The sequence below is a fragment of the Candoia aspera genome, chromosome 3, assembly GCF_035149785.1.
Source record: "Candoia aspera isolate rCanAsp1 chromosome 3, rCanAsp1.hap2, whole genome shotgun sequence".
NCBI classification, from domain to species: Eukaryota; Metazoa; Chordata; class Lepidosauria; order Squamata; family Boidae; genus Candoia; species Candoia aspera.
In genome coordinates, this window is record NC_086155.1 from 148,654,062 (window position 1) to 148,675,379 (window position 21,318).

At 36.6% G+C, this 21,318-nt stretch overlaps 1 protein-coding gene across 4 annotated transcripts in view; it reads left to right on the plus strand.

Moving 5' to 3' along the window:
- The window catches only part of MBP (myelin basic protein), a 157,555-nt gene that overhangs the window by 22,586 nt on the left and 113,651 nt on the right, over positions 1 to 21,318 (plus strand). For 2 of the 4 annotated variants that reach the window (XM_063299025.1, XM_063299023.1), the window contains exon 2: positions 20,100 to 20,172. In XM_063299025.1, the coding sequence (XP_063155095.1) occupies positions 20,125 to 20,172 (48 nt within the window). In that variant the 5' untranslated portion in view covers positions 20,100 to 20,124. The remainder of the gene's footprint in view (positions 1 to 20,099; positions 20,173 to 21,318) is intronic. The other 2 variants (XM_063299026.1, XM_063299024.1) reach the window with 1 other exon arrangement.

The following is a 21,318-nucleotide window of genomic DNA, read 5'->3' on the forward strand; positions in this document are numbered from 1 at the left end:
GCCCCGGTCAGAAATCTACTTTTGGGGTACCATTGTAACTTCAAACAGCCTTTAAGCAGTAAGTGAATGCTACCTATATAACAGTTCAGTGGTCTCTTACTTTTCAGAGTCAATATATTTCTAAGTACCAGATGCTTAGATTATCAACAAGGGATGTCACTTTTATTGCTTGCTTGTCCTCTTTTAGAAATATTTAGCTGGATTTTTTGAGCAACAAAACACTTGACTAAATGGGCTTTGGTTTTACCCATCATAATTGCTTGTGTATTCATAAACCTTATGCTAAAATCTATACTTCTCCTGCAAACGAAAATGGATTATGGTCCCTAGGCTACAGCTATTCAGGAATGATTAAAGCAGAAGCAAATGACTCACTTGGTTCAGTGAAAAATAACAACAGCAGCAACAGATTCACATCAGAACTTTATCCAAAGAACTTTGGCCAAAGTAGGAAGGAAAAACACAACCTGATTGCCTAAATTAAGCCCCTGGAGCATTAATGATCAGCATTATATACAGTAGATCTAAGATTATCTTATCGTTTATATGTGTTTGTGTCTGTGTCTGTGTATATATAAATATAACATTTATAAGGTAAAATAAATGTAATATTTATAAGGCATAGATTTTAAACTGCATTATACATACACATACACATGAAAAGACACAAAATGAACATATTTCCTTAAGGTGTGGACATAAGCTGATGAAACCTCCTTGACAAACCCTACCCATTCATTTTTCCTTTTTTCTTTTGGGAGGAAAATAGATTGGGCATGGAATAATATGAATAGTGAGTAAGTAATTCCTCTGTACTTCTCAGAATTGGCTTCTTCCTAGGGCTAGGGTTCTGCCTGGCATGGAGAATGTAAACAGGTATGTATGTAACATCTACACATGAGTGATGTAATTTCTTGTTCTTACTTCAGTCCAGTATAGTAAATTGTTGGCCCCTTGTAACTGAGACATTGGAGACTGTTCAATATAGGAATATGTTGGGTGGCATGCCATTTGAGTCATTTGAATTATACTATTGTAGACTGCGAGGGAGGATTGCAAGGATATTGTTAAAATTTACTGACCTGCTTCTGATGACTTTTTTTTTAAGTCCTTCAAGTGACTTTATGAACATGTGAGTGTAATCTTCTTGGCAAGATGCAAAAGTGGTTTCTCATTGCTGTCTTTTGCATTTTTTAAAAACCTTCCCAATCTAGCCTACAGCTTTGGTTTTTCCTGGTAGTTCTTCATTGCAAGAACTAACCAGATCTGACCCTGCTTAGCTTTTTGAGATCAACTTAGGTTGGCTGGACTCTTTAATATCTCTCCAAAACTAGATTCCCATGAAGGATCTTGTTGTATCCCCATGTTTGACCTTAACACGTGGACCCTTAAGTCCCCCTCTCTCAGGCCAACCTATTACATAGGACTTTTGTGGGGATATAATTAAGAAATCCCCTCCCCCCAAGTAAGCTGACTTGACCTCACCAAGGGAAAGGAGATATAAATACAATAAATAAAGAACTTGGAGTTTCAGTTATATTGTGAAAGCCCTTTTCCAGCTTCAGGATCAACATGCTGAAAAGGGTAGAGGACAGTGCATATAGTCCTCCTTTATTAAGCTCCATAGTGTTGTTTCTTTTCAAAAACATTGAGTAGTTTCATAGTCATTGGACTCTCAAAGGTATGGGTGATGTGCGATCTGTGGAATCATGTAAGAAGACAAAAAATGAATTTTAAGCTTGTTGGCAGTAAGCTGCAAAAATAAATAAATAAACAACTTTTTGAAAGTTATGTATTTTGTGTTTGTGTTATTGAATGAGAGGATGCACTGCAACACAGTCCATGCAATATGCAATGGAAAACCAATTTTCCAAAATTACTAATCCATTCAAAAGAACTTTATCCATTTCATAAATTATAGATGGGCAATCTGTAGCCCATAACTTCATTTCATGTAGATCTGACTTCCGTGAGCAAATGGTTCAGATGCTAATTAGAGTCATCTGTCTATTTCTAGCCTGTTGTTTGAGAAATAAGTGAGTATCATAAAGAGAACATGATTGTGGGGGAGGGGGTGGGGGTGGAGGTTGGAACAGTATCAGCTAGAATAGAATTATGATGTAACCCAACCTACTTCTGGCTTTTGCCCCTCCTCATACACCTTGCTTTATTTCCTCCCCTCAGTGGCATGGAGACTTCATTAGATTAACCATAGTGGAATGCAACCCATAGTAGAAAAAAAGTTGTTCACTTTATTGAAAAGGATGGATATGAACTGCATTGACTAAGATATTTATAATAGCACTTTTAATGACATCTTAGTTAACTTTGTATCATCCTTTTAGGCACAGATTGATTGTTCCTTTAATAACTTGGGTAAGACTGGCTTGGGCGATTATTGATATGGATGTTGATATGGATTGATATGGATGGATATGTATGTTATTACAACTGCATGCAGGACCTATGATTTTTGTAAATGTATGAATTCTTTATACATCTGCCCTAATTTCCCCAGAGCAGATTTCATAGCTTTAGTTCAGCCTAGGTCATGATCTGAAGCTAAGCAGAACTGGATTTACTCTGTCTAAATATCACCACCATCACAGGTATGTGATTTTAGGTTATATATTCTTTACTTGAGTTCTCTTCTCATGAGTTACTTCATAGATATTTTATTTAGAGTTTTCATGACAGGTTGGATTGTGAAAAACCATGAATATGGTGCATGAAGACTATCATTCTACAAATTTTAGGGAGAGACTTGTATGCCAGCTCTTTCATTGTTGCCAATTTTTTTTTTCTTGTGAGATATTTTGACCAGAGTTGTATGTGGATGTAAGACAGAAAAAGTGAGGGAGAAAGAGAATGGGTGTATAGGTACGTGTTGTTTCAAAGGTGAGATTGATCCAGTTCTTTTTCATAGTTGAAGTTGGAACTGTATTACATTGCCTATAATGCATTTGTTCATGAAATGCTAATTGTGTGAGGAGGTAACATCCAATTAGAATCACAATATACAAAACAGAGTGTTCAAAGTGCAGACCAAAAAACTGACATAGTATTTGTCCTCAAGACTGAAAACACCCTTGAATTTTAACAAAGAAAGAAGCGTGATACTGTCAGACAGTGTTAATGCAGTGACTTGGCTAAATTCCAACTTGATAATTAAGTTCTTCCTACCTAAAATACTTCCTACAGAATAAGATGAAACCAATTGTCATCATCTATCCTGGATAAAAAGTAACTCTCTCCATTCTCAGACCACTGAGGAGAGGAATGCCTCTTAGTGGCAAAACATTCCCATTCACTCCCCATTGGGGGAGATGGGCAGTGATAAATAAATAAATAAATAAATTCACCCCTTAAAAACAACCAAATATCCCAAAATTGGATTTTTCAACATTTGCCCATTTCACTGCCAGATTTCAACAGTGCAATCTTGAGATGGGGAGCAGGGCAAAAATTGATTTGCTGAGGTCCACATGCAATGTGTGGGCCATGGTTCCATTCCTGGGTTAATTGGTCAAGGGAATCTGGTTGTCTTTTGTTTCTAGGACTTAATATTACTGTAAGGAGGAACCATAATACAGTAAATAACTTACATTTGTGTGCAGAACCTGAGGCCCTGCCAGTGTTGCTAAACCACAATTCCCAGAAACTCAACCAATATGGCCGGTCATGAGGGATGCTCTCAGTTTTATTTAGCAACATCTGGAAAGTTATAGGCTTCCCAGGTCTGATTTACAGTATACGCCTGTTCTCTTTTCAAGGTTGCTCAGAGCAGTATGTGAAGTAAGGTGGATGATTTTGAGAGACAGCACAGCTGACAAACTTAAGAGACACATATAATGGCACTTGCTGTTTTCCTTCTTTGATATTAAACATTATATTCACAGAATTTAGTCCAGTTTCTCTCTCATGCAAGTAATACATGAGTTTGTGAGCGGACAAGAAAATTCTACTCACCAAAATTGGCAAGTGAGTAGTAAGTTTCTGATGACCATTCAACCAGCCAATGTAAATTACAAAATGTAGAACATGGTCAGCAGGAGAAGCTGAGGCAGGAAATTACTGAATCCAGATGGAGAACAATGTGGATAAGATGTGCCAGCTGGCATATGCAGCATGATCCTCATGAGCTTTGTCTGAATGTCAGCCTCTGCATGATGTGCTTAAAAAACAGAACATATAGTCTGTAGATAGCTGCTAAATTCTAGTTGGAGACTGCAGACGGTAATGTATTGTGCTTAGTACGTGCATGAATGCAAATCAATTTGACACATGTCCTACAGTACAGCAGCATTAGGCATATTATGTATAATGTCCTCATTAAAGTAATTATGATGATAATAATAACTTTTTTCCCAGCTTGATTACTGCATCATTTATTTTACTCACTGACAAAAAAAAGTTGGCTGCCACTTGAAATAAAACATTCATAAGCTGGTGTCAAACAATTTGAGAAAATACATGTCCATATATGTTGATGGATTTTTTTCTTTTTTGGCTATCTTTTTAAATGCTGTTTTTCTACTTCTGCTAATTCACCCAAACAGCCCTTTCTGTATTGCTACCTCTGTCTGCATTATTTAAATATAGTCTTCTATAGTTATTGTAACATGCTGCAGTATTTCTAAATCCTAGGCATTTATTGGTTGAACTAAAATGAGTGAAGTTTTTCAAGGAAAGCATAAAATAGAATTACGTTTTCTAGGATAATTGCAATTATTCTAAGAAGCCACTGCTGTTAGCTTTGACATTACATATAATAATAAGCCCAGAGCTCTTTCCTCTAATGGAAGCCTCCTCAGTTGCTCCCCATTACTGTGTAGGAAATACTGCCCCTGCCTGGCACCAACTAGGTTGGTTTTTATTTGGACCAAACAATTACAGGATGAGCAAGAAGGAAGCAAAAGAAATTCTGTTTTATAGAGGTGCCATTATTGCTTTGCCATGTGGGGGGTCAGGCAACTTAGGGAATCTTCTCTGGTGTCATCTATCTCTCCACAAATATGTTGTAGTTCATACCATAATCAGAATGTGTGGATTTATGTGCAGATGAGTGAAATCAAAACATGTGGATTTCTTCTCCTAGAGTTCCTCATGACCCTTGCTGAAAATTGGGAATTGAAGTCCATAAATCTGGAAGACACCTAGATTGCAGGAGGCTAATTTGGATTATTGATTCTAATCCTCTGCTGTAGGCTCAAAACAATTAAATTGTGTTCACACCCTAGAATTGTCTCTCTGTGTGTCCAGACTTAATTCTGTCTTGTCCCACACATTCATTGCTTACTCAAAATGTTGGTTATATTCCTAATCTGAACATGATTTTTTATTTCACATCATTTGGGATTCTTCCCTTGCCTTCATTGCTTACCAAATACGCACCTCATTATTTTGCCAACATTGTAACTGCTCACATCCTGCCTCAACTAATTTGCGGACTTTTCAACATAATTCTCATTCAACTTCCAGATCCCAGTGCTATATCAACCTTCTTTTTTTCACTCTGCTATAAATTAAGCAAATTGGAGAATCATTTCCCAGCACAAAAGCAAAAAGGCTGGTCTCCTGACCTTTGGTAGATGACCAACCAAAAAGTACCATTACAGTGTTTCTTAATTTTATAGCTATTACCCACTGAATAATGATGACCAACATTTTTTGTCTTACTAGCTTCCTAAAATTCTAAAGGCTTGCCTTGCTTGATACCTACTTCACATGTGTGGATTTTAATTTAGTTTCATTTCTATAAATAAGGTATTTTAAAGAAAAGCATGTTATCATCTAGATGCCTGCACTTATTTCTCTGAATTTTAATAGGCTTCACACACACACACACACACACACACACACCAATTAATTTTGTTAAAACTTAATCAGACTCAACCAGACTTTTTTGGCATGATAGTCTGTGAAAGGCACAAAGTTTCATCTACTTTGAATTCAGGTTTAAGTGAACAGGACTGTTTTTGGATTTGAGTCAACATCTCTTCTTCCTTTCCCCATTCTTTTTTTTAAATTATTAACTAAATACAAAATACAAAGAAAAAAATTCATAAAATTGTAAAAGAAAAGATTTTAATCAAAATCTCAGGGTCAATCATATTTCTCAGTTCTGTATTTCTCAGGCACCAGCCTTTACCGCAAGTTACTTTTTAAATTGTGCATTCATGTGATTTAAAAAAAAAAACCAAACCTCAAACTCAGAACCAACTCTTTATGCATATCTAAAACAGCATCTGTAAAAATAAGAGTAGCAAAGATATCAGCTTGTAAAAATGTTATACAGAACATATAATAACCTTCTGTACCTATCACAGGTACTAGGTTCTCAACTAATATGTTGAAAATATTTAATACTGATAGAGATAAATTATTTGCCATTTCTGTCCATCTCCACAGAAGAATGCTTTAGTAAGTCCTTGATTAAAGAGACCTTGGATGGTACTGATAAAATCTAACTGCACACATGTAAAATTCCATTTATATAGAATATGCATGTATAAAACCCATTCAAATTTAATGGACATTCTGCTTTAATGGATCTCTTCTATCCCATTAGTCTAGTAAATCAAGGGTTTACTGTATACAGAACATTTTTATTAAATAGCTGCTTTCCACTGCAGAAACGGCAATTGCCCATCCCTGTTTCAGATTCATTATTCATAGAAATATGTATTGAACTAAATGCTTTAAACCACTGATCAATTAGACACTGCAACACTAATAGAAACCAGGATGTCATCCTCCATCTGGTCACCCCAACCTACCTGAGTTGAATGTTATGTAATTGCTTTGCAGTATACATTGTTCCAGTCCACCCTCATTTTGCCCATGTTTACTCCCATTGCAGGGTTTTGCATTGGCTCCCTGTTAGGACCAGATCCCAATTTAAGCTTTTGATACTAGCGTTTAATGCAGTTAGCCATTTCCCCTTCCTATCCAAGCATCTTGGTTTGATCCTATTTATAAGCACAATTAACAAGACGAGTTTTTTTCAGTTCTCTTTTTGCAGGTTGCTCTGTCCCATTTCTGTGCATTTTAGGACCAGAGTCCCCAATTATGGAATTCTCTTCTCCCCTGATCTCACTACATGCATCTGTGGACAAATGTAATAAAGATGTGAAAACTTATTTAATAAAGCAGACTGATTGATGGAAGCGCTTGTGAGCATTTGTTGAAATGGAGGTTAGTAAAGTTAGATGGTAGGGCTTTTATTGTTGAAAATGTTATCAGCAAAATTAGATGGCAGGGGTATCAGGTTTCACATTGTGTAAGCATCATTTTTGCCATGGCTGTAAATATATCATAGTGAATACTGATTTTATTGCTATTGTGTAATTTTAACTGTTGTTTGTTTTTACTTGTTATTTTGATTGTGGCTGGAATGCACCAGTGGGGAGCATGTTATAAATAATGTTTTTGTTTGTTCATTTATCTTGGATATATTTGAGAAATAATCTGAGAGCCTGTGGTTCTCAGGCCAGAGTGGGGAATTCTTTAAATACTCAATAATCATTCAGCTTCAAGAGAACAAAGAACTGCACAAACAGTCCATTAATTCACGGGGAAGGCGGGAAGAAAAAAAGAACTATAGACTTGGAGCCACCATGGGCCTGAGAGATATTTATACCCTTACAATGGCAGCAGGTAGTCAACTGTTTCATATGGTTTCATTCTTGTCAGCATTCAAGATTCTTATCTGACTGAGCTATATCTATGAAACCTGCCAAATCTTAGCCTAGAATACAAGTTTAGCTTTGTAAAAGAACAATTCTGTAATGTATTACCAAGTTGTGAATAAAGGAACCTTACAATACCAAAGCTTAGATGATAGTTCTATCATATTTATTTGAAAAAATTATATGGCCACCTTCATTATATGAAACATCTCTAGGCAGCTAAAAATAATAAAAACACAAGTTTAAAATTGTAACACACCGTCAGTGCTATAACAATACTCTCTCAAAAAATAAAAAATGCTGGGCTCACCGCCCATCTTGACCTAATGCCTGAGAGAAGAGGCAGGTCTGATGGCCTTCTGAAAGGCAAAGAGATCCTCTGTCTCAGGATGGAGGCTGTTCTATGGAAAAGGCATTGAAAATAATGACCAGAATACCAATAGCACTGAAAATGATCTTGGAGAACAGTAGGTACAATGCCTACTCTTACATACTCTGGTTGCAGGCGCAACAGCTTTTTGGTGGTCAAATGTATCTTCTTCCTTGACAGCAAAGAGACAGATTTTAATCAGTATGTTACATAATTAACTGAGAATGAGAAAGTCTTCTTAAGAAACATCCCTCATCTATAAATGTCCATTAAGCCATGAAGTACTTATCTACCATTTATATGCCAGTTAGAGCACATCATCTAAATAGCAACCGTTACTGAATAATATATATCAGGAACATCTAAAAGGGGTCATTTATTTCAGTCCCTTATAGAAACAGGGTACAACTACAGCATTGTGGATGGATAGATATTCAATATTTCTTGCAATGAAGAAGTTACCATTTACAGGCAGTCTGTTTCGCTGTCCAAATACTATTAGGAAGCTCTTTCTAAATGCTTCTTATGAAAGCTCTTTACATTTAGTCCAGAGCTGTTTTTCTTGGTTTGAATCATGTCTTCCCACTAATAACAGGCACAGAATGTTTCAGATGCTGCATCTGACCTTGTGTGTGCATGAAGCCTCATCAGTCATTTCCCACTGAGCACTTTTAAATATTCCTTCTCTACCATACATTGTTTTAACCATACAAATGCGTGGCTGCTTTATTTGAATTTGTGAAGGCTAAGCAAAACTAATGGATGTTAGCAGGTTTTATATTAGAACTTCCCCAACCTGGTGCCTGCATCTCCCAAAACTCATAGCCTTTGTCCATATGGAGTAGAAGTTGAAGTCCCAGCATGTCCCCATGCTGTGGGCAGCATTAAATTGCAGAAGGCTTTATTTAGAGAAACAGAAGAAGTAATGGTTTCAGTCTGATAATCTATATTTGTTATTTAATCACTACTCATCTTCAGCCTTTTTAACAGCCTAAACCAGTGTTTCTCAATCTTGGCAACTTTAAGACATGTGGACTTCAACTCCCAGAATTCTGGGAGTTGAAGTCCCCACATATTAAAGTTGCCAAGGTTGAGAAACAGTGGCCCAAACAGACAAAAAAAAAAAAAGAATAAATCACAAATGCATGAAACAGCTTTTTTTCAGCTTCACTTAATGAAAGCTAGTGACAGGAGTCTTCCCTGTCTTTTCCGATGTGTCATAAGCTTATGCAGCTAAATGAAAAATTGAGGGGTGATCCATGTTTTGTGTTTTGAAGGGTTCAGTCAAAACATAGTGGAAAAGCTTCAAATCTTGTACCACGTGCCTTTGGAATAAGGCGTGTGGAACAAACTGGTTTGTCTGAATCACACTGAGAACAGGGAAGTTCACCGCAGAGGTGTGCCTTTGCATAGATAGCAAGCAATTAAATGTTCTTATCCAAGACAGCAAACAGGAACTTGTGTGGTTAGTTCGAGTGTGACTTTTGTAAAAGTCAACTTTAAAAATGCAGCGTGCAACAAATGCAATATATTTAATGCCAGTGCCATTAAAAACATTTTAATAATCTACTAATTTATATGTAAATATATGACCAGGAAAGGATGTGATGGTTAATACAGTGAAAGCAAGGACTGAATTATCATAATGAAAGTATGTCTTTATTTACTGTATCGTTCCAAACTTTAGGAGACGCATGTGCATTTTGTGGTCTTCAGATATTGCTGAGCCACAGATGCTGTCAGCACAGCATGACCACTGTTGAGAGAAACAGAGGCATGTAGTTCAGCTGTATCAGGAGGAAAAATGTGTTTCAGTCCTATGAGACAAATTAAGGAGAACTGGTGGTATGAAGTTACATACCTGGCTAGTGCAGTATCATATTTCCTGTAGACAGACAGCATAGAAACTTGATTTCAGTATTGACCAATAAAAATACAGTACATTCAGTAAAACAAGTAAAAGTTAACCTTTGACATCAGTGACTAACTACTGGCAACCATTTGTGCGCAAAGCTTACACATAAAGTAGCAAAACTGCTACTTTTAGAGAGAGAGATTTATCCTGGTTACCTAACAAATAATTCAGATAAAAATTATCAGAGTGCCCTGGAAATTCAGATAAAAAGGGGATAATCAGCGGATGGCAAATGTCCCTGTAGAACTGGCAGCAGAAAGGAACATGGGCTGTGGTTTTTATAGCACCTGTGTCACAGGGGCAGTGTCGAGTTTCATAAAGGGTTTTCCTATATTTCCCTTCCAAAATAGCTGTGGGGAGAGCATTAAATCGAGCCAAAGATAAAGCTCTTCTGAATTTGGGAACTGTGATGTGATATAAATATGATGCTGGTATAGGAGCTAAAATTTGATTATTTACAAATATGTTGCAAGAGAAAGCAGCAGTTCCTGTTTGGCCTTCTATGTCTACGATCCTTTGTCTTAATATTGATCTAGCTTGATGTAGACTTAAAGTTAAGATGGCATCCCAGGAAAAGCCACAGTGGTTCAGTTTCTTTTGGATAGCTGTTTCCCAAGATGATTTGAAGTTGTCTGCCAATATTATATGGGCTGGTCCACCAGGATTGTTGTGTAGTTTTAGTGTGCAGTTGCGTCTGAATCTGAAAGTAAAAATTGGCCATCATGGCTAGTACCTATTACCAGTCTTCTTGTCCATTAATTTGAACAATTCTCTTTTCAAGCTATCTAAGCTAGTGACCAGTGTCGTATCTTATGATAGTGAACTGGCTAATAGTACTCTTTGAAGGTTTACAACATTTTGTCTTTTCTGAATCTCAAGAACTGCAGGCCTACAAAAATTTTTGAAGGAAGCCTATTTTCTAATTGTGCAAAAAGACTTTGTGAACTGACTTTGAAATGCACTCATCCATTACAGCTTTTGCAAGTGCAGTAGCCAAAAAAATCTCTTACTTTTGAAACATTTACTCCAATGTGTGTAATTGCTACTAGTGTTAATTTCATTGAAACATGTAGTTCAAATATAGTTATTATCCTAAAACAGTGGTAGACAGTTTGGTGCCTATGGCTACCAGTGTCCCCTCAAATTCTTCTTTTGATGCCTGTCAGGCTCCCTCCCTCACATGGCTTTTTTGTTGTTCTTGCTGTGGTACTTGGTTATTCCCACCTTAGCAGCCATTTTGAGAATAGGTAAGTCCCCCATGACAGTCATCTTATGACTGCGCCTATCACAAAATGATTAATCTCAACCTGTATTGAATAAAATATTCAGGAGAAAGATATTCACAGCAGTAGGGACACACGCACAGGGAGGGAGGGAGAGAGGGAGCTGCTTACTAAATCTCTCTGTAGATAATTATTTTTGAAACCAGCTTGAGGAATATGAGAAATGCATCTCCAAAAGTGTTAAACAGTGTCATGTAACCACAAAATATTTATGGGTTAGAAAGTGTTAGTAAAGGCATCAGTTTTATGAGAGGCTAAAACATTTGTGAAATCTTAGGCAATACGATTATATCTATTTGATTAACAATCTGTTTCCAAATTGAAAACTACTAATCTGCATCAATATATTTCAGCGTAGTTAGACTGTACTAAAGTAGTGAAAGTGTTCCTCTGATCTTAATATGATGGTAACAGCAACAATTGTTATATATTATCCTTTAATACATTACCTTATGGATGGATGTATACTTTATCACCTGTTGTTTACATTACTCACCAAAGACTTGCATGAGTGAATGGGTCATCAAAAGATCAAAGCAGATTTCAGTGGAATCAGTTCACATGCTTTTTTGTTGTTATTGTTGTTATATTTTTATCTTATTTTATTTAAATATTTTACCTTAACAAGTTTTATGGACAGAAATAAAAAAATGACTAAATACAAAAAAAAAAAGGAAAGAAATACATAGAAACTACAAAAACAAACAAAAATAGAAAAGAGGGAAAGTTTCTATATATGTCAGATATTAATCAATGTCAAACAGATTTATAAATCCACCTTGGGGGGAAAGCATAGTTAATGATTCTTTAACATTGCAAAATATCATAAAATCGATGCCATTGAAAAACATACTGAGTCATTTTTTGATTAATAAACTTGCCATTTCAAAAACGAGTACAGTAAGTCAGTTCATTTGCAAGTCAATAAATACAGTGAATTGTGTGGATACAGGTGAAGATAATCCTGTGATGTGCTGTGAATTGTCCTTCAAATGTACTCTGTTTTGTTTTGCCACATTAAATGCAATTATTCTTGACAACAGATTGTGTTAAATTCTTTTTGGGAAAATGATGTGTTTCGGGCTGCTTTCATATTTCATGCCAGCTTACCCGAAATGGTGTTATGTCCTCTGCTGATTTGCATGATTATAGATATAACTGTAAAATGTGATAACTGTGCAGTATTGTGGTTCAGTGACCAGAACAGATGAAGGAAGTGAACAGGGTGGTTAAACTGGTTTCAAACAGACCAGGTGGCAATCCTACTTTAAAAATATTTTTTTTATCTCTCCCATATGTGACTGATTGTGGCAACCAACATTCCCCCTCTGTAATTAAAGAAAAAAACAAGTACATGCACAGAAGGGCAAATGAGTCACATTACCCAAACATTATTATTCCCAGAACTTCATTCTTCTTATATGTGAATCTGGGATGAACACTGAGTCTATGGGTGTGGAGATGAGCATCTTTGTATCAATAGATGATTGCTGAAAGTGCTGCCCTCTACTCTGAAAAAATGAACCTTCAATCCTGCAGGTTAAGATTCTGTAGCTAAACCCAGGTTTATGCCTGTAGCTGGTCCCAATAACAGACTTCAGCATTAATTGTACTGGGGCTGTTCTTTGTATGGTGGGGCTGCATAGATGGTAGTATGATCTTGCTTGAAGTATCTTGTCCCCCCCATTTGCATCATTGCAGGAGTATGGAAATATGGAACAAGCTTCTCTGTACATATGTATCTCTCAGTGCATGAAGAATGCAAAGATGAAGATGGGTTGACAAGAATGTGATGGCATGAGTGGTCCTATTCTCTCCTCAATGTAATTATTAATAGTACGAAGGTGATATCTGATTGGAGCTACTTTAACAACTGACAGAGAAGAAACAATAAAGGCCAGTATTGTACTATTACTATTTGCAAAAGGGTGGAATGGCACTCTTTCTCCAAGTTCAGGACAATAACTTTGCAGATGCAAATGATTACATTTCATAGAATATCTGTGTAGTGAAAAACTGATATATTTGATATAACTACAGAAAGCTTCCCAAATCTTAGCGTAGACATAATTCTAAAGCATGATTTGGCCTTATTAACTCTTCTCTATAACTCCTTAGACTTAGAATGTGTTTGGAAGCAAATTTGATCTTGCTTTTATTGTGGCTTATTAATATAAATTCTCAGTTACTATAAATTAGATGATGTAAAACTTGCACTCCAGCCCTAGCTAACATTACCACTGGATGCAAACTAAGTACTTTGTGTCATTTTCAGACCTGATAATAAATTATAGTTAGCGTGGAACTGAAAATGCTTCTTCAGTCAATAATTGGAACCATTTAACCCAGCCTTTAACCCACATTTACAAGAAAGGAAATGCATGAGGCAAAGACTGAAACATCTTTAGTGGCCAAGTACTGCATTTTATGGCTTTGAGGAGCAAGGGTCTCAGCCAATTATGGACATGGATGGAGCTGAAGTTTTTTGGTTGGGGGACAAATGTTGTTTGGATGGTTTTTCCATGGTTTTAGTTTGTTTTGGCCACAGCAGGAAGCAATCGCTAGCTGACTTTGGCTGCTTTCAGAAAACATAAGCAAGGCCAGATCAGGTTAGTACTTGGATTGGAAAACATCAAGAAATCTGAAGTCTGTAGACTAGACTGGTAAGTTAAAACAAACCTAGAAGAAGGAAATAACAAACCACTTTGATGGTGCTGACAAGGAAACAGCGTGGACATGTCCATGAAATCACCAGGCATCAAACGTGACTCACGTGAGACTTTATCTTTAAGCTAATTTTGTTTCTTATAAGTTTTGTGATGAGATGGAACTGACTTGCAGTTTTCAGGCTCACACCACCCAGACTGACTAGCATCATTGGAGGGACTCTTGGGAAGGGCACAGAAGAGGGGATCCAGTTAACTCACCTCTGTGCTCATGGATCCATCTTTGAGTAAAGGAAAAGCCTAGCAAGGGAATGAGAACAGGGATAGACAAAGTTCTCCTACTGAAGCAGACCCAAATATGATCTGAGCCTGGGTACATCCTGCCTCTGTGCTAGACATTGTACAGGTCAAATAACTTGTTCTGAATTTTCTTTTAACTTGGTTGGTTGCATTTTCCACTGCAGAACAACTCGTCTGATTTTAACTCTTTGGCATCTTGTCTGAATTAATGTGAAAATAGTTTCACCACCAAAAATAAAATAATGGAATGTGTTATTAATAAAAAAAAGCCTCATCAAAAATTAAAATTCCTTCTGTGGTTTTAGACAAGTTATTGTTTATGGTACTATTAAAACTGTTTCATCTGAATAAAAGAACATTAAACAGTGATCTGTTTGACTCTTTCAAGAGGTATTACTTACTCTAGGAATTCTTTTATTAATGTTTAATTTTCATTTAGCAGTGGAATATCTTGCAGTGCTATTGGCATCAGTGCAGAATTATTTCTGTGGGATTCTGTGTTTTGAATGCATCTGATAAATAGCTGTAGTTTTTTGGATGAAGTTCTTAATATTTTTAGCAATATTTCCTTTTTTAAAACCATTGCTGCTCATTAGCTGTGTGGCAGATTATTTTTAATCAGTGTGTGTTGTTAATATGCATATATTAGATATGATTTTATCTAAAGTTTTTCTATATTCTGGGTAGGGAGCTCTAGACTAAGAATTTAATGGGCATACAGTACAGGTTTGTGCTTTAGACATTGTTTAGCAAATTCTTCAGTTATGAAACTCACCAGTGATGTTTCTCTATTCTCTCCCCACTATCCTAATACTTTACAATTTCTTCCTCATATATTAGAAAAATGTCCAAACTAATAATAGGTTTTCCTTAAAAAAGCAAACACATCCAATTTCAAATGTTAAATCTTTCAATCATAGCACTGTCATGACTACCAAAATAAAATGGAATTTACTTCTGTTGCCCTGAAGTTAAACACATTGTTATAGAGCAGGGATGGGCAATTTTTAGAGGCACATTTAACATTTGGGGGGGGGACTGAGCAGGACAAGAATATACAGATAGTCCTCACTTAACTATGGTAATTGAGACCGGCAACTCCGTCACTAAGCAAAGTGGTCATAAAGTGTGACATCACATGACCATGATGACTTACGACGTCAGTTCTGGCACTTCCAGTTGCTGTCGTTAAGCGAATCCTGCACAGTCAATAAGCGTGATGTCACATAGTCGCCATTTGTGACCTTCTGCTGGCTTCCCCATTGACTTTGCTAGTGGGAAGCCATCAGTGAAGGTCGCAAATGGTGATCATGTGACCATGGGATTCTGCAACATTGTAATTGTGAGCCCATCGCCAAGTCCCCAAATCATGATCACATGACCACGGGGATGCTGTGACCATGGCAACTACAAGAACTGGTCTAAGTTCCAATTGTTCAGCACTGTCATAACTTAGAATGGTCGCTGAATGAGTGGTTGTTAAGTGAGAACTACCTGTATAGTAGATGGGATGGGAGTTTTTTGTTGTTGCTTTTTTGAGGGTTTGGGAAGGACCTGGAGGGGTGGCACTTTGCTTTTATAATTACTTTAAGCCTATTTTACAGCATACCTTCTTGTTTTGGTGTTTCCCTTTTCAAAATGGCAATTTTTTCTCATTGATTTTTGGAATCAGTGGTTAGAAGGGATCCATACAGTAAATTGTTAAAAGATGGTTTCAGAAGTTGCATGCAATTTTGAAGCCCCAAGTTGACTTACTTCCTTAAAGAAAAAGGATTTTTAAAAAAATAAATAAAATGAACAAAATCACATTTGCAGCCCTAGATGTACCCAGCCACTTAGGGGAGATTCAGCCATGTTTCTTTATTTCTGTTCTCATCACTTCATCTTTACTTAAAATATGAGGATAATACTGATTATTCTCAAATTGTAAGAATAGAGGTTAAAACAGTATGAAAAAGTAATGCACCCAAAGCCTCTAGCTTTAAATACTAAACCAATTGGTCTGGTTTGGTGCTTCTATAAAAATCTCCCCTGAAAGGAGAAGGATTCACCTTATAAATGTCTTATTCAGAAGAACCAAGAGGTCTTCTCCTGAAATAACTGGTCAGAATAGATGCACCCAAAATACTCAAACACAGCCTCAGGAACAGCATCCCCTGGAGAAGTGTGCAACTGCCGCCCTTCAAATGTTCCAGAAGTCTTTTAAGACCAGGCTCTGTTCCCAGGCCTGGGGTTAGGATGTTTATAGAGCCACTGGCAATTTGGGGGGATGTTATTCATGTGATTAAAAATGAATTTAAAATATCATTCTTTTTAAAATTGTAAGCTACCCAGACTCTTTTTCGATTTCAGCCTAGAAATCCAATAATTAAATAAATCGTTGGGGTCTGCTTGCATTTGCGCTGTCCAGTCTTTTGAGCACTATCCATTTTTCTCTGTCACCTTCCTCATTCCTACTATCAAAAATATTCGAGCTACCTTTGGTAATACTCTGATTCCCTTGAAAGAATCAGACATACTTTTTGGAATTCACTGGAAAACAGAACCTTTTAAAAGTTTACTGGCCATAGTTAAATATAAGCAACGTTGGCCATCATTCTTAGTGTATTGCCAACTGTTCTCATTTATTGATGCTTTAATAGCTCTCTTGTACACTACAAAGACAGGGAATTAACTGCTTAATGTGCTCTTGTCTTCCAACTGCCAGAAGTGGTTTACTGTTTATTATTTGGTCAGTTGGATCAGTCAGCCCTGCTAGCATTCATATGCCAGATTTTGAAAATGAATGGAATGTAGAGAACTTGGTAATGCTTCCTGATAATTTACAGTTTGATGACATGCACACTTAATAATGAATTTAAAATAGCTCTTACAGATTGGATCATTCAGCAAATTGGCAAAGAAATAGTTGAGAACTTTCAGGAACATTCCATGCAGCATTGGGAAGTAAATAGGGCAATCCATCTGGCACAACAGTCAGTCCTTAGATTCAAAAATACTGTGTGTGCGCGCACACGCATGTGCACTGGGCCAGAAGGTTCTTCTGTATTATTTCTTCCAGCCTCATTCAATTTTATAAAAGCATTTTTCCTTTCTTTTTCTTTTTTAAGAAAAATAAACTTAAGGTAAGATTCTTATGGGTAGATTGTGAGGTTCTTATATTTACTATACAGTAGTTATTGCGTAAAAAAAGCAACTTCAAGATCTTTTGACACCTTTCAGCAAAAAATTAATTCAAATTTTTGACTAAAAACACTGAAAATGAAGTAGAAAAAAGAACCTTTTTTGCAGAAGGAAATTTTCTGGAATTTGGTAGATTTTGATTCAACATTAATACGTTTCTAATATTTTTTGTCTCACCAGTATGACATTTTCAAATGTATGTATAAATGTGTGCCTATGTGTGCATATAGATAGACAGATATTATTGAATTAAAAAGAGGAACATGAATCAGTTGTCAACAGGAAATAGTTCTCAATCTTCTGTATGCATAAAAGGGATAAATACATTCTTACACTTCTACATGGATGAGATTTATTTCACGTATTCTTGAAAAGCAAGTTGTTCACACCAAGATACACAGAGATACTGTTGAGTTTTATTGGATCAGTTTGATTTGGTGCCATAATGATAAGTGTCAGTTGGACAGAAGCTGGATTACATAGGCACGGTTTCAGATCCAGGCTTAAATGTAGAATCACTGTTTAACTTTACATCTCATATATTCTGAAAAATTAAAACAGAGCATCAGAGTTTAACAGAATTCTTAGTAAGAGGAACTATAAACAATATAAAAGAATGGAACCTCATTAAGTCCTTTTATAGTTATTTATATTTATAAGACTATAAGAAGAACCTATTGGATCAGGTCAGGGAATTGTCTAGTCCAATATTCTGTAAATTTGGGAAGCATAGCCCTCTTCCCATATCATTCCACAGCAGCTGGTTTTTAAGGCATGCTACCTATGACTCAGGAGGCAGTATACAACATCACAGCTAAGAGCCATTAATAATCTTTTCATCTAGTGTAAATTGGTAGCTATTACAATATCTGATGGCAATGTGGCAGTTTAACTATGACTTGTTAAAGCATGATTGAGGCCTTTTTTTAATTAGTACTAAATCTCCTTGAATGTAGTTTTAGTGGATGAGTCCTGTCATTGTGAGAGGGAGAAAAACATTGTTGTCCACATTTGAGAGCATAATGTTGACAACACTAATTAAATGGCTAATATAGGGAACATGCCTCTTCACCAAATAATTACCATGAGGGACATGGCCAGTCACAAAATACCAGTTTAAGAGGCTAGTTTCCCTACATTTATAGACTGTTTCAAGTGATTTTTAATATTCAAGAGATCAGTGTAAGATAAAAAGACTAATTTAGTATGGATGCAAAGATATGCATATGATCTAAACCCTCTGTATAACTTCACCTGGGCCCATGGACAAATTGACCATAGGTTGAAGTACATATTTCTCCAACTGTTCTTGCAATCATTTGGCTCCCTTTCTGACCTATTGGCTGAACATACGGAGGTCAGAGAGAGTTGGGTTACATGTGCAACCTCATCTCTATCCTCTATCCTCTTTGAATTCCTCATGCAGTCAGGCAAAGGCCTATGAGGGCTTTATTCATTACACATTCAGCTGAAACAAATGGAATCACTTTGGCAAGGAAAAGTTAGAAGTGATATTATAAATGGTGACTTAAATTATCCGTATAATTTGTAGTTGCTTACTTGCAGTATTTCCAACCACTGTTAAAACCCCAATCCTATGACATGAATGCTATAAAAAGAATGCCTCAACACTGTGAAAATTTGGGTCATGCCAAAATTTGTTCTGCAGCATTTTTCTTTTACCATTCTCATTCAACTTAATGTGTAATAATGTGTTTTCACAATTTTATTTCAAAAAAGACTGGACAGCAGAATTATTTTGTTTATCTGGATTAAGAAGTGGTTGAATACTAAATGTTTATCTTTTATTTTATTATTCAATTATCTTGTCAGCAGTCTGATAAGCTGTCTATTAGTTGTCTGTTTTGATGGAACTTCCATCTTGAAGCACAGCCAGCCAGGAAAGTACCAGAATGTTTGAGATACTTGAAACAGGGGGGGGGGGGGAGCATAATCAGTTACCTTGCCAAAAAAAGGGGGGAGTGAAAACCAACGGCTATAATAAATTCAATAAATAAATAAATAAAATAACACCAAAATAAAAATGTAAAGCATTCTGGCAATGAGGTAACAGATCATAACTTTGCTCTGCATGGGTAGAAAAGGTCAGAGAGAGCAGATGATAACTGTTAGCAGTATTGTTGAAAACATGCATATGTTTTATGCATCATTAGATGTGGTGTGTGGTTCTGTCTTTCTTTGGATTTCATCATTTTTCATGTTTATTTTGACATCCAAGTGGCAAGACATGAAAACAGACATTGTCAGATTGAGGCGATCAACATTTTGGTGAGGTTTTGCTTCAGAAACATGTTGTGCAAATAGATTGGGACTAAGCACTTAGGCACTACCATTTGTCTTGGTCACTGTATCTAAATTTTATTCTTTACAAGGATGCTGCCTTATACCAAAGGAGGACATTGATCTCAGAACTGGCTGCAATGACTGGGAAAAAAGTCTTTTAAGTTTCAGCAGAAGTTGTTCCCAAACCTCCCCATGCATGCTTGGGACTGAACCTAGAACATTATCTAGGCAAAGTATGAACTCCCACTCTGGACAACATTTTCCATAATAGTTAGTGTATATAAACTTATAGTGTATATAAACTGCAGGCAACTATGGTTGTCTAATTCACACTTAAATCATTGTGATGCTTCTGTCCAACTTTTAAAAATTATTCTTATATTGTAGCTCTGGAAGGAACGTACAGATCACCATGGGGAATCAAGTTCGAAAACAGGATCAAATTACTGAGAAGGTAAAGGTAAGGCAAAGCATTATCTTTGAAATTATACAAATAGGACAGTATTTGGGAATACATACCTTTCACTACATGTTGGGACATGTTTTGTAGGTAAAGTTGTATCATTACAATACCGAAAAGGTTGTACTTCCCCAAATGCTTCATTCCAAATAATAGCTACAAGCTCAGGTATATTCTTGGATCTGCTGTTACCCACTGTACTGTTTCTATTTTTTAAAAAAAATTATTAAACCATTTTCAAACAAACATTCATAAAATTAAACATTTCACATACATGAAAAGGTTAAAAAGAGGAAATTAAGCTTTCAATGTTCACCAAGCTTGTCCAAGAATGTTTTCCAAAGGGAGAGATAATGTGACATTTTCTGATTGATGTTGTTGTTGTTTATTCGTTCAGTCGCTTCCGACTCTTCGTGACTTCGTGGACCAGCCCACACCAGAGCTTCCTGTCGGTCGTCAACACCCCCAGCTCCCCCAGGGATGAGTCCGTCACCTCTAGAATATCATCCATCCACCTTGCCCTTGGTCGGCCCCTCTTCCTTTTGCCCTCCACTCTCCCTAGCATCAGCATCTTCTCCAGGGTGTCCTGTCTTCTCATTATGTGGCCAACGTATTTCAGTTTTGCCTTTAATATCATTCCCTCAAGTGAGCAGTCTGGCTTTATTTCCTGGAGGATGGACTGGTTGGATCTTCTTGCAGTCCAAGGCACTCTCAGAATTTTCCTCCAACACCACAGTTCAAAAGCATCGATCTTCCTTCTCTCAGCCTTCCTTATGGTCCAGCTCTCGCAGCCATGTGTTACTACGGGGAACACCATTGCTTTAACTATGCGGACCTTTGTTGTCAGTGTGATGACTCTGCTCTTAGCTATTTTATCGAGATTTATCATTGCTCTTCTTCCAAGGATTAAGCGTCTTTCTGATTGATAGAATATATAATTTTCTTAAAAATTGCTAGATCACACATCTCAAAACTCCAATCCTTTATATCTGGAGTTATAGTATTTTTCCATCTTCTAAAGGTTATTCTTTCTGTTATTTCTAGAGCACAAAAAAACCATCATAGAGAGACAGTTTGGTGTGGTGGTGAAGGTGCTGGCCCAGACACCAGGAGACTGTGTGTTCTAGGCCTCCCTTAGGCATGAAA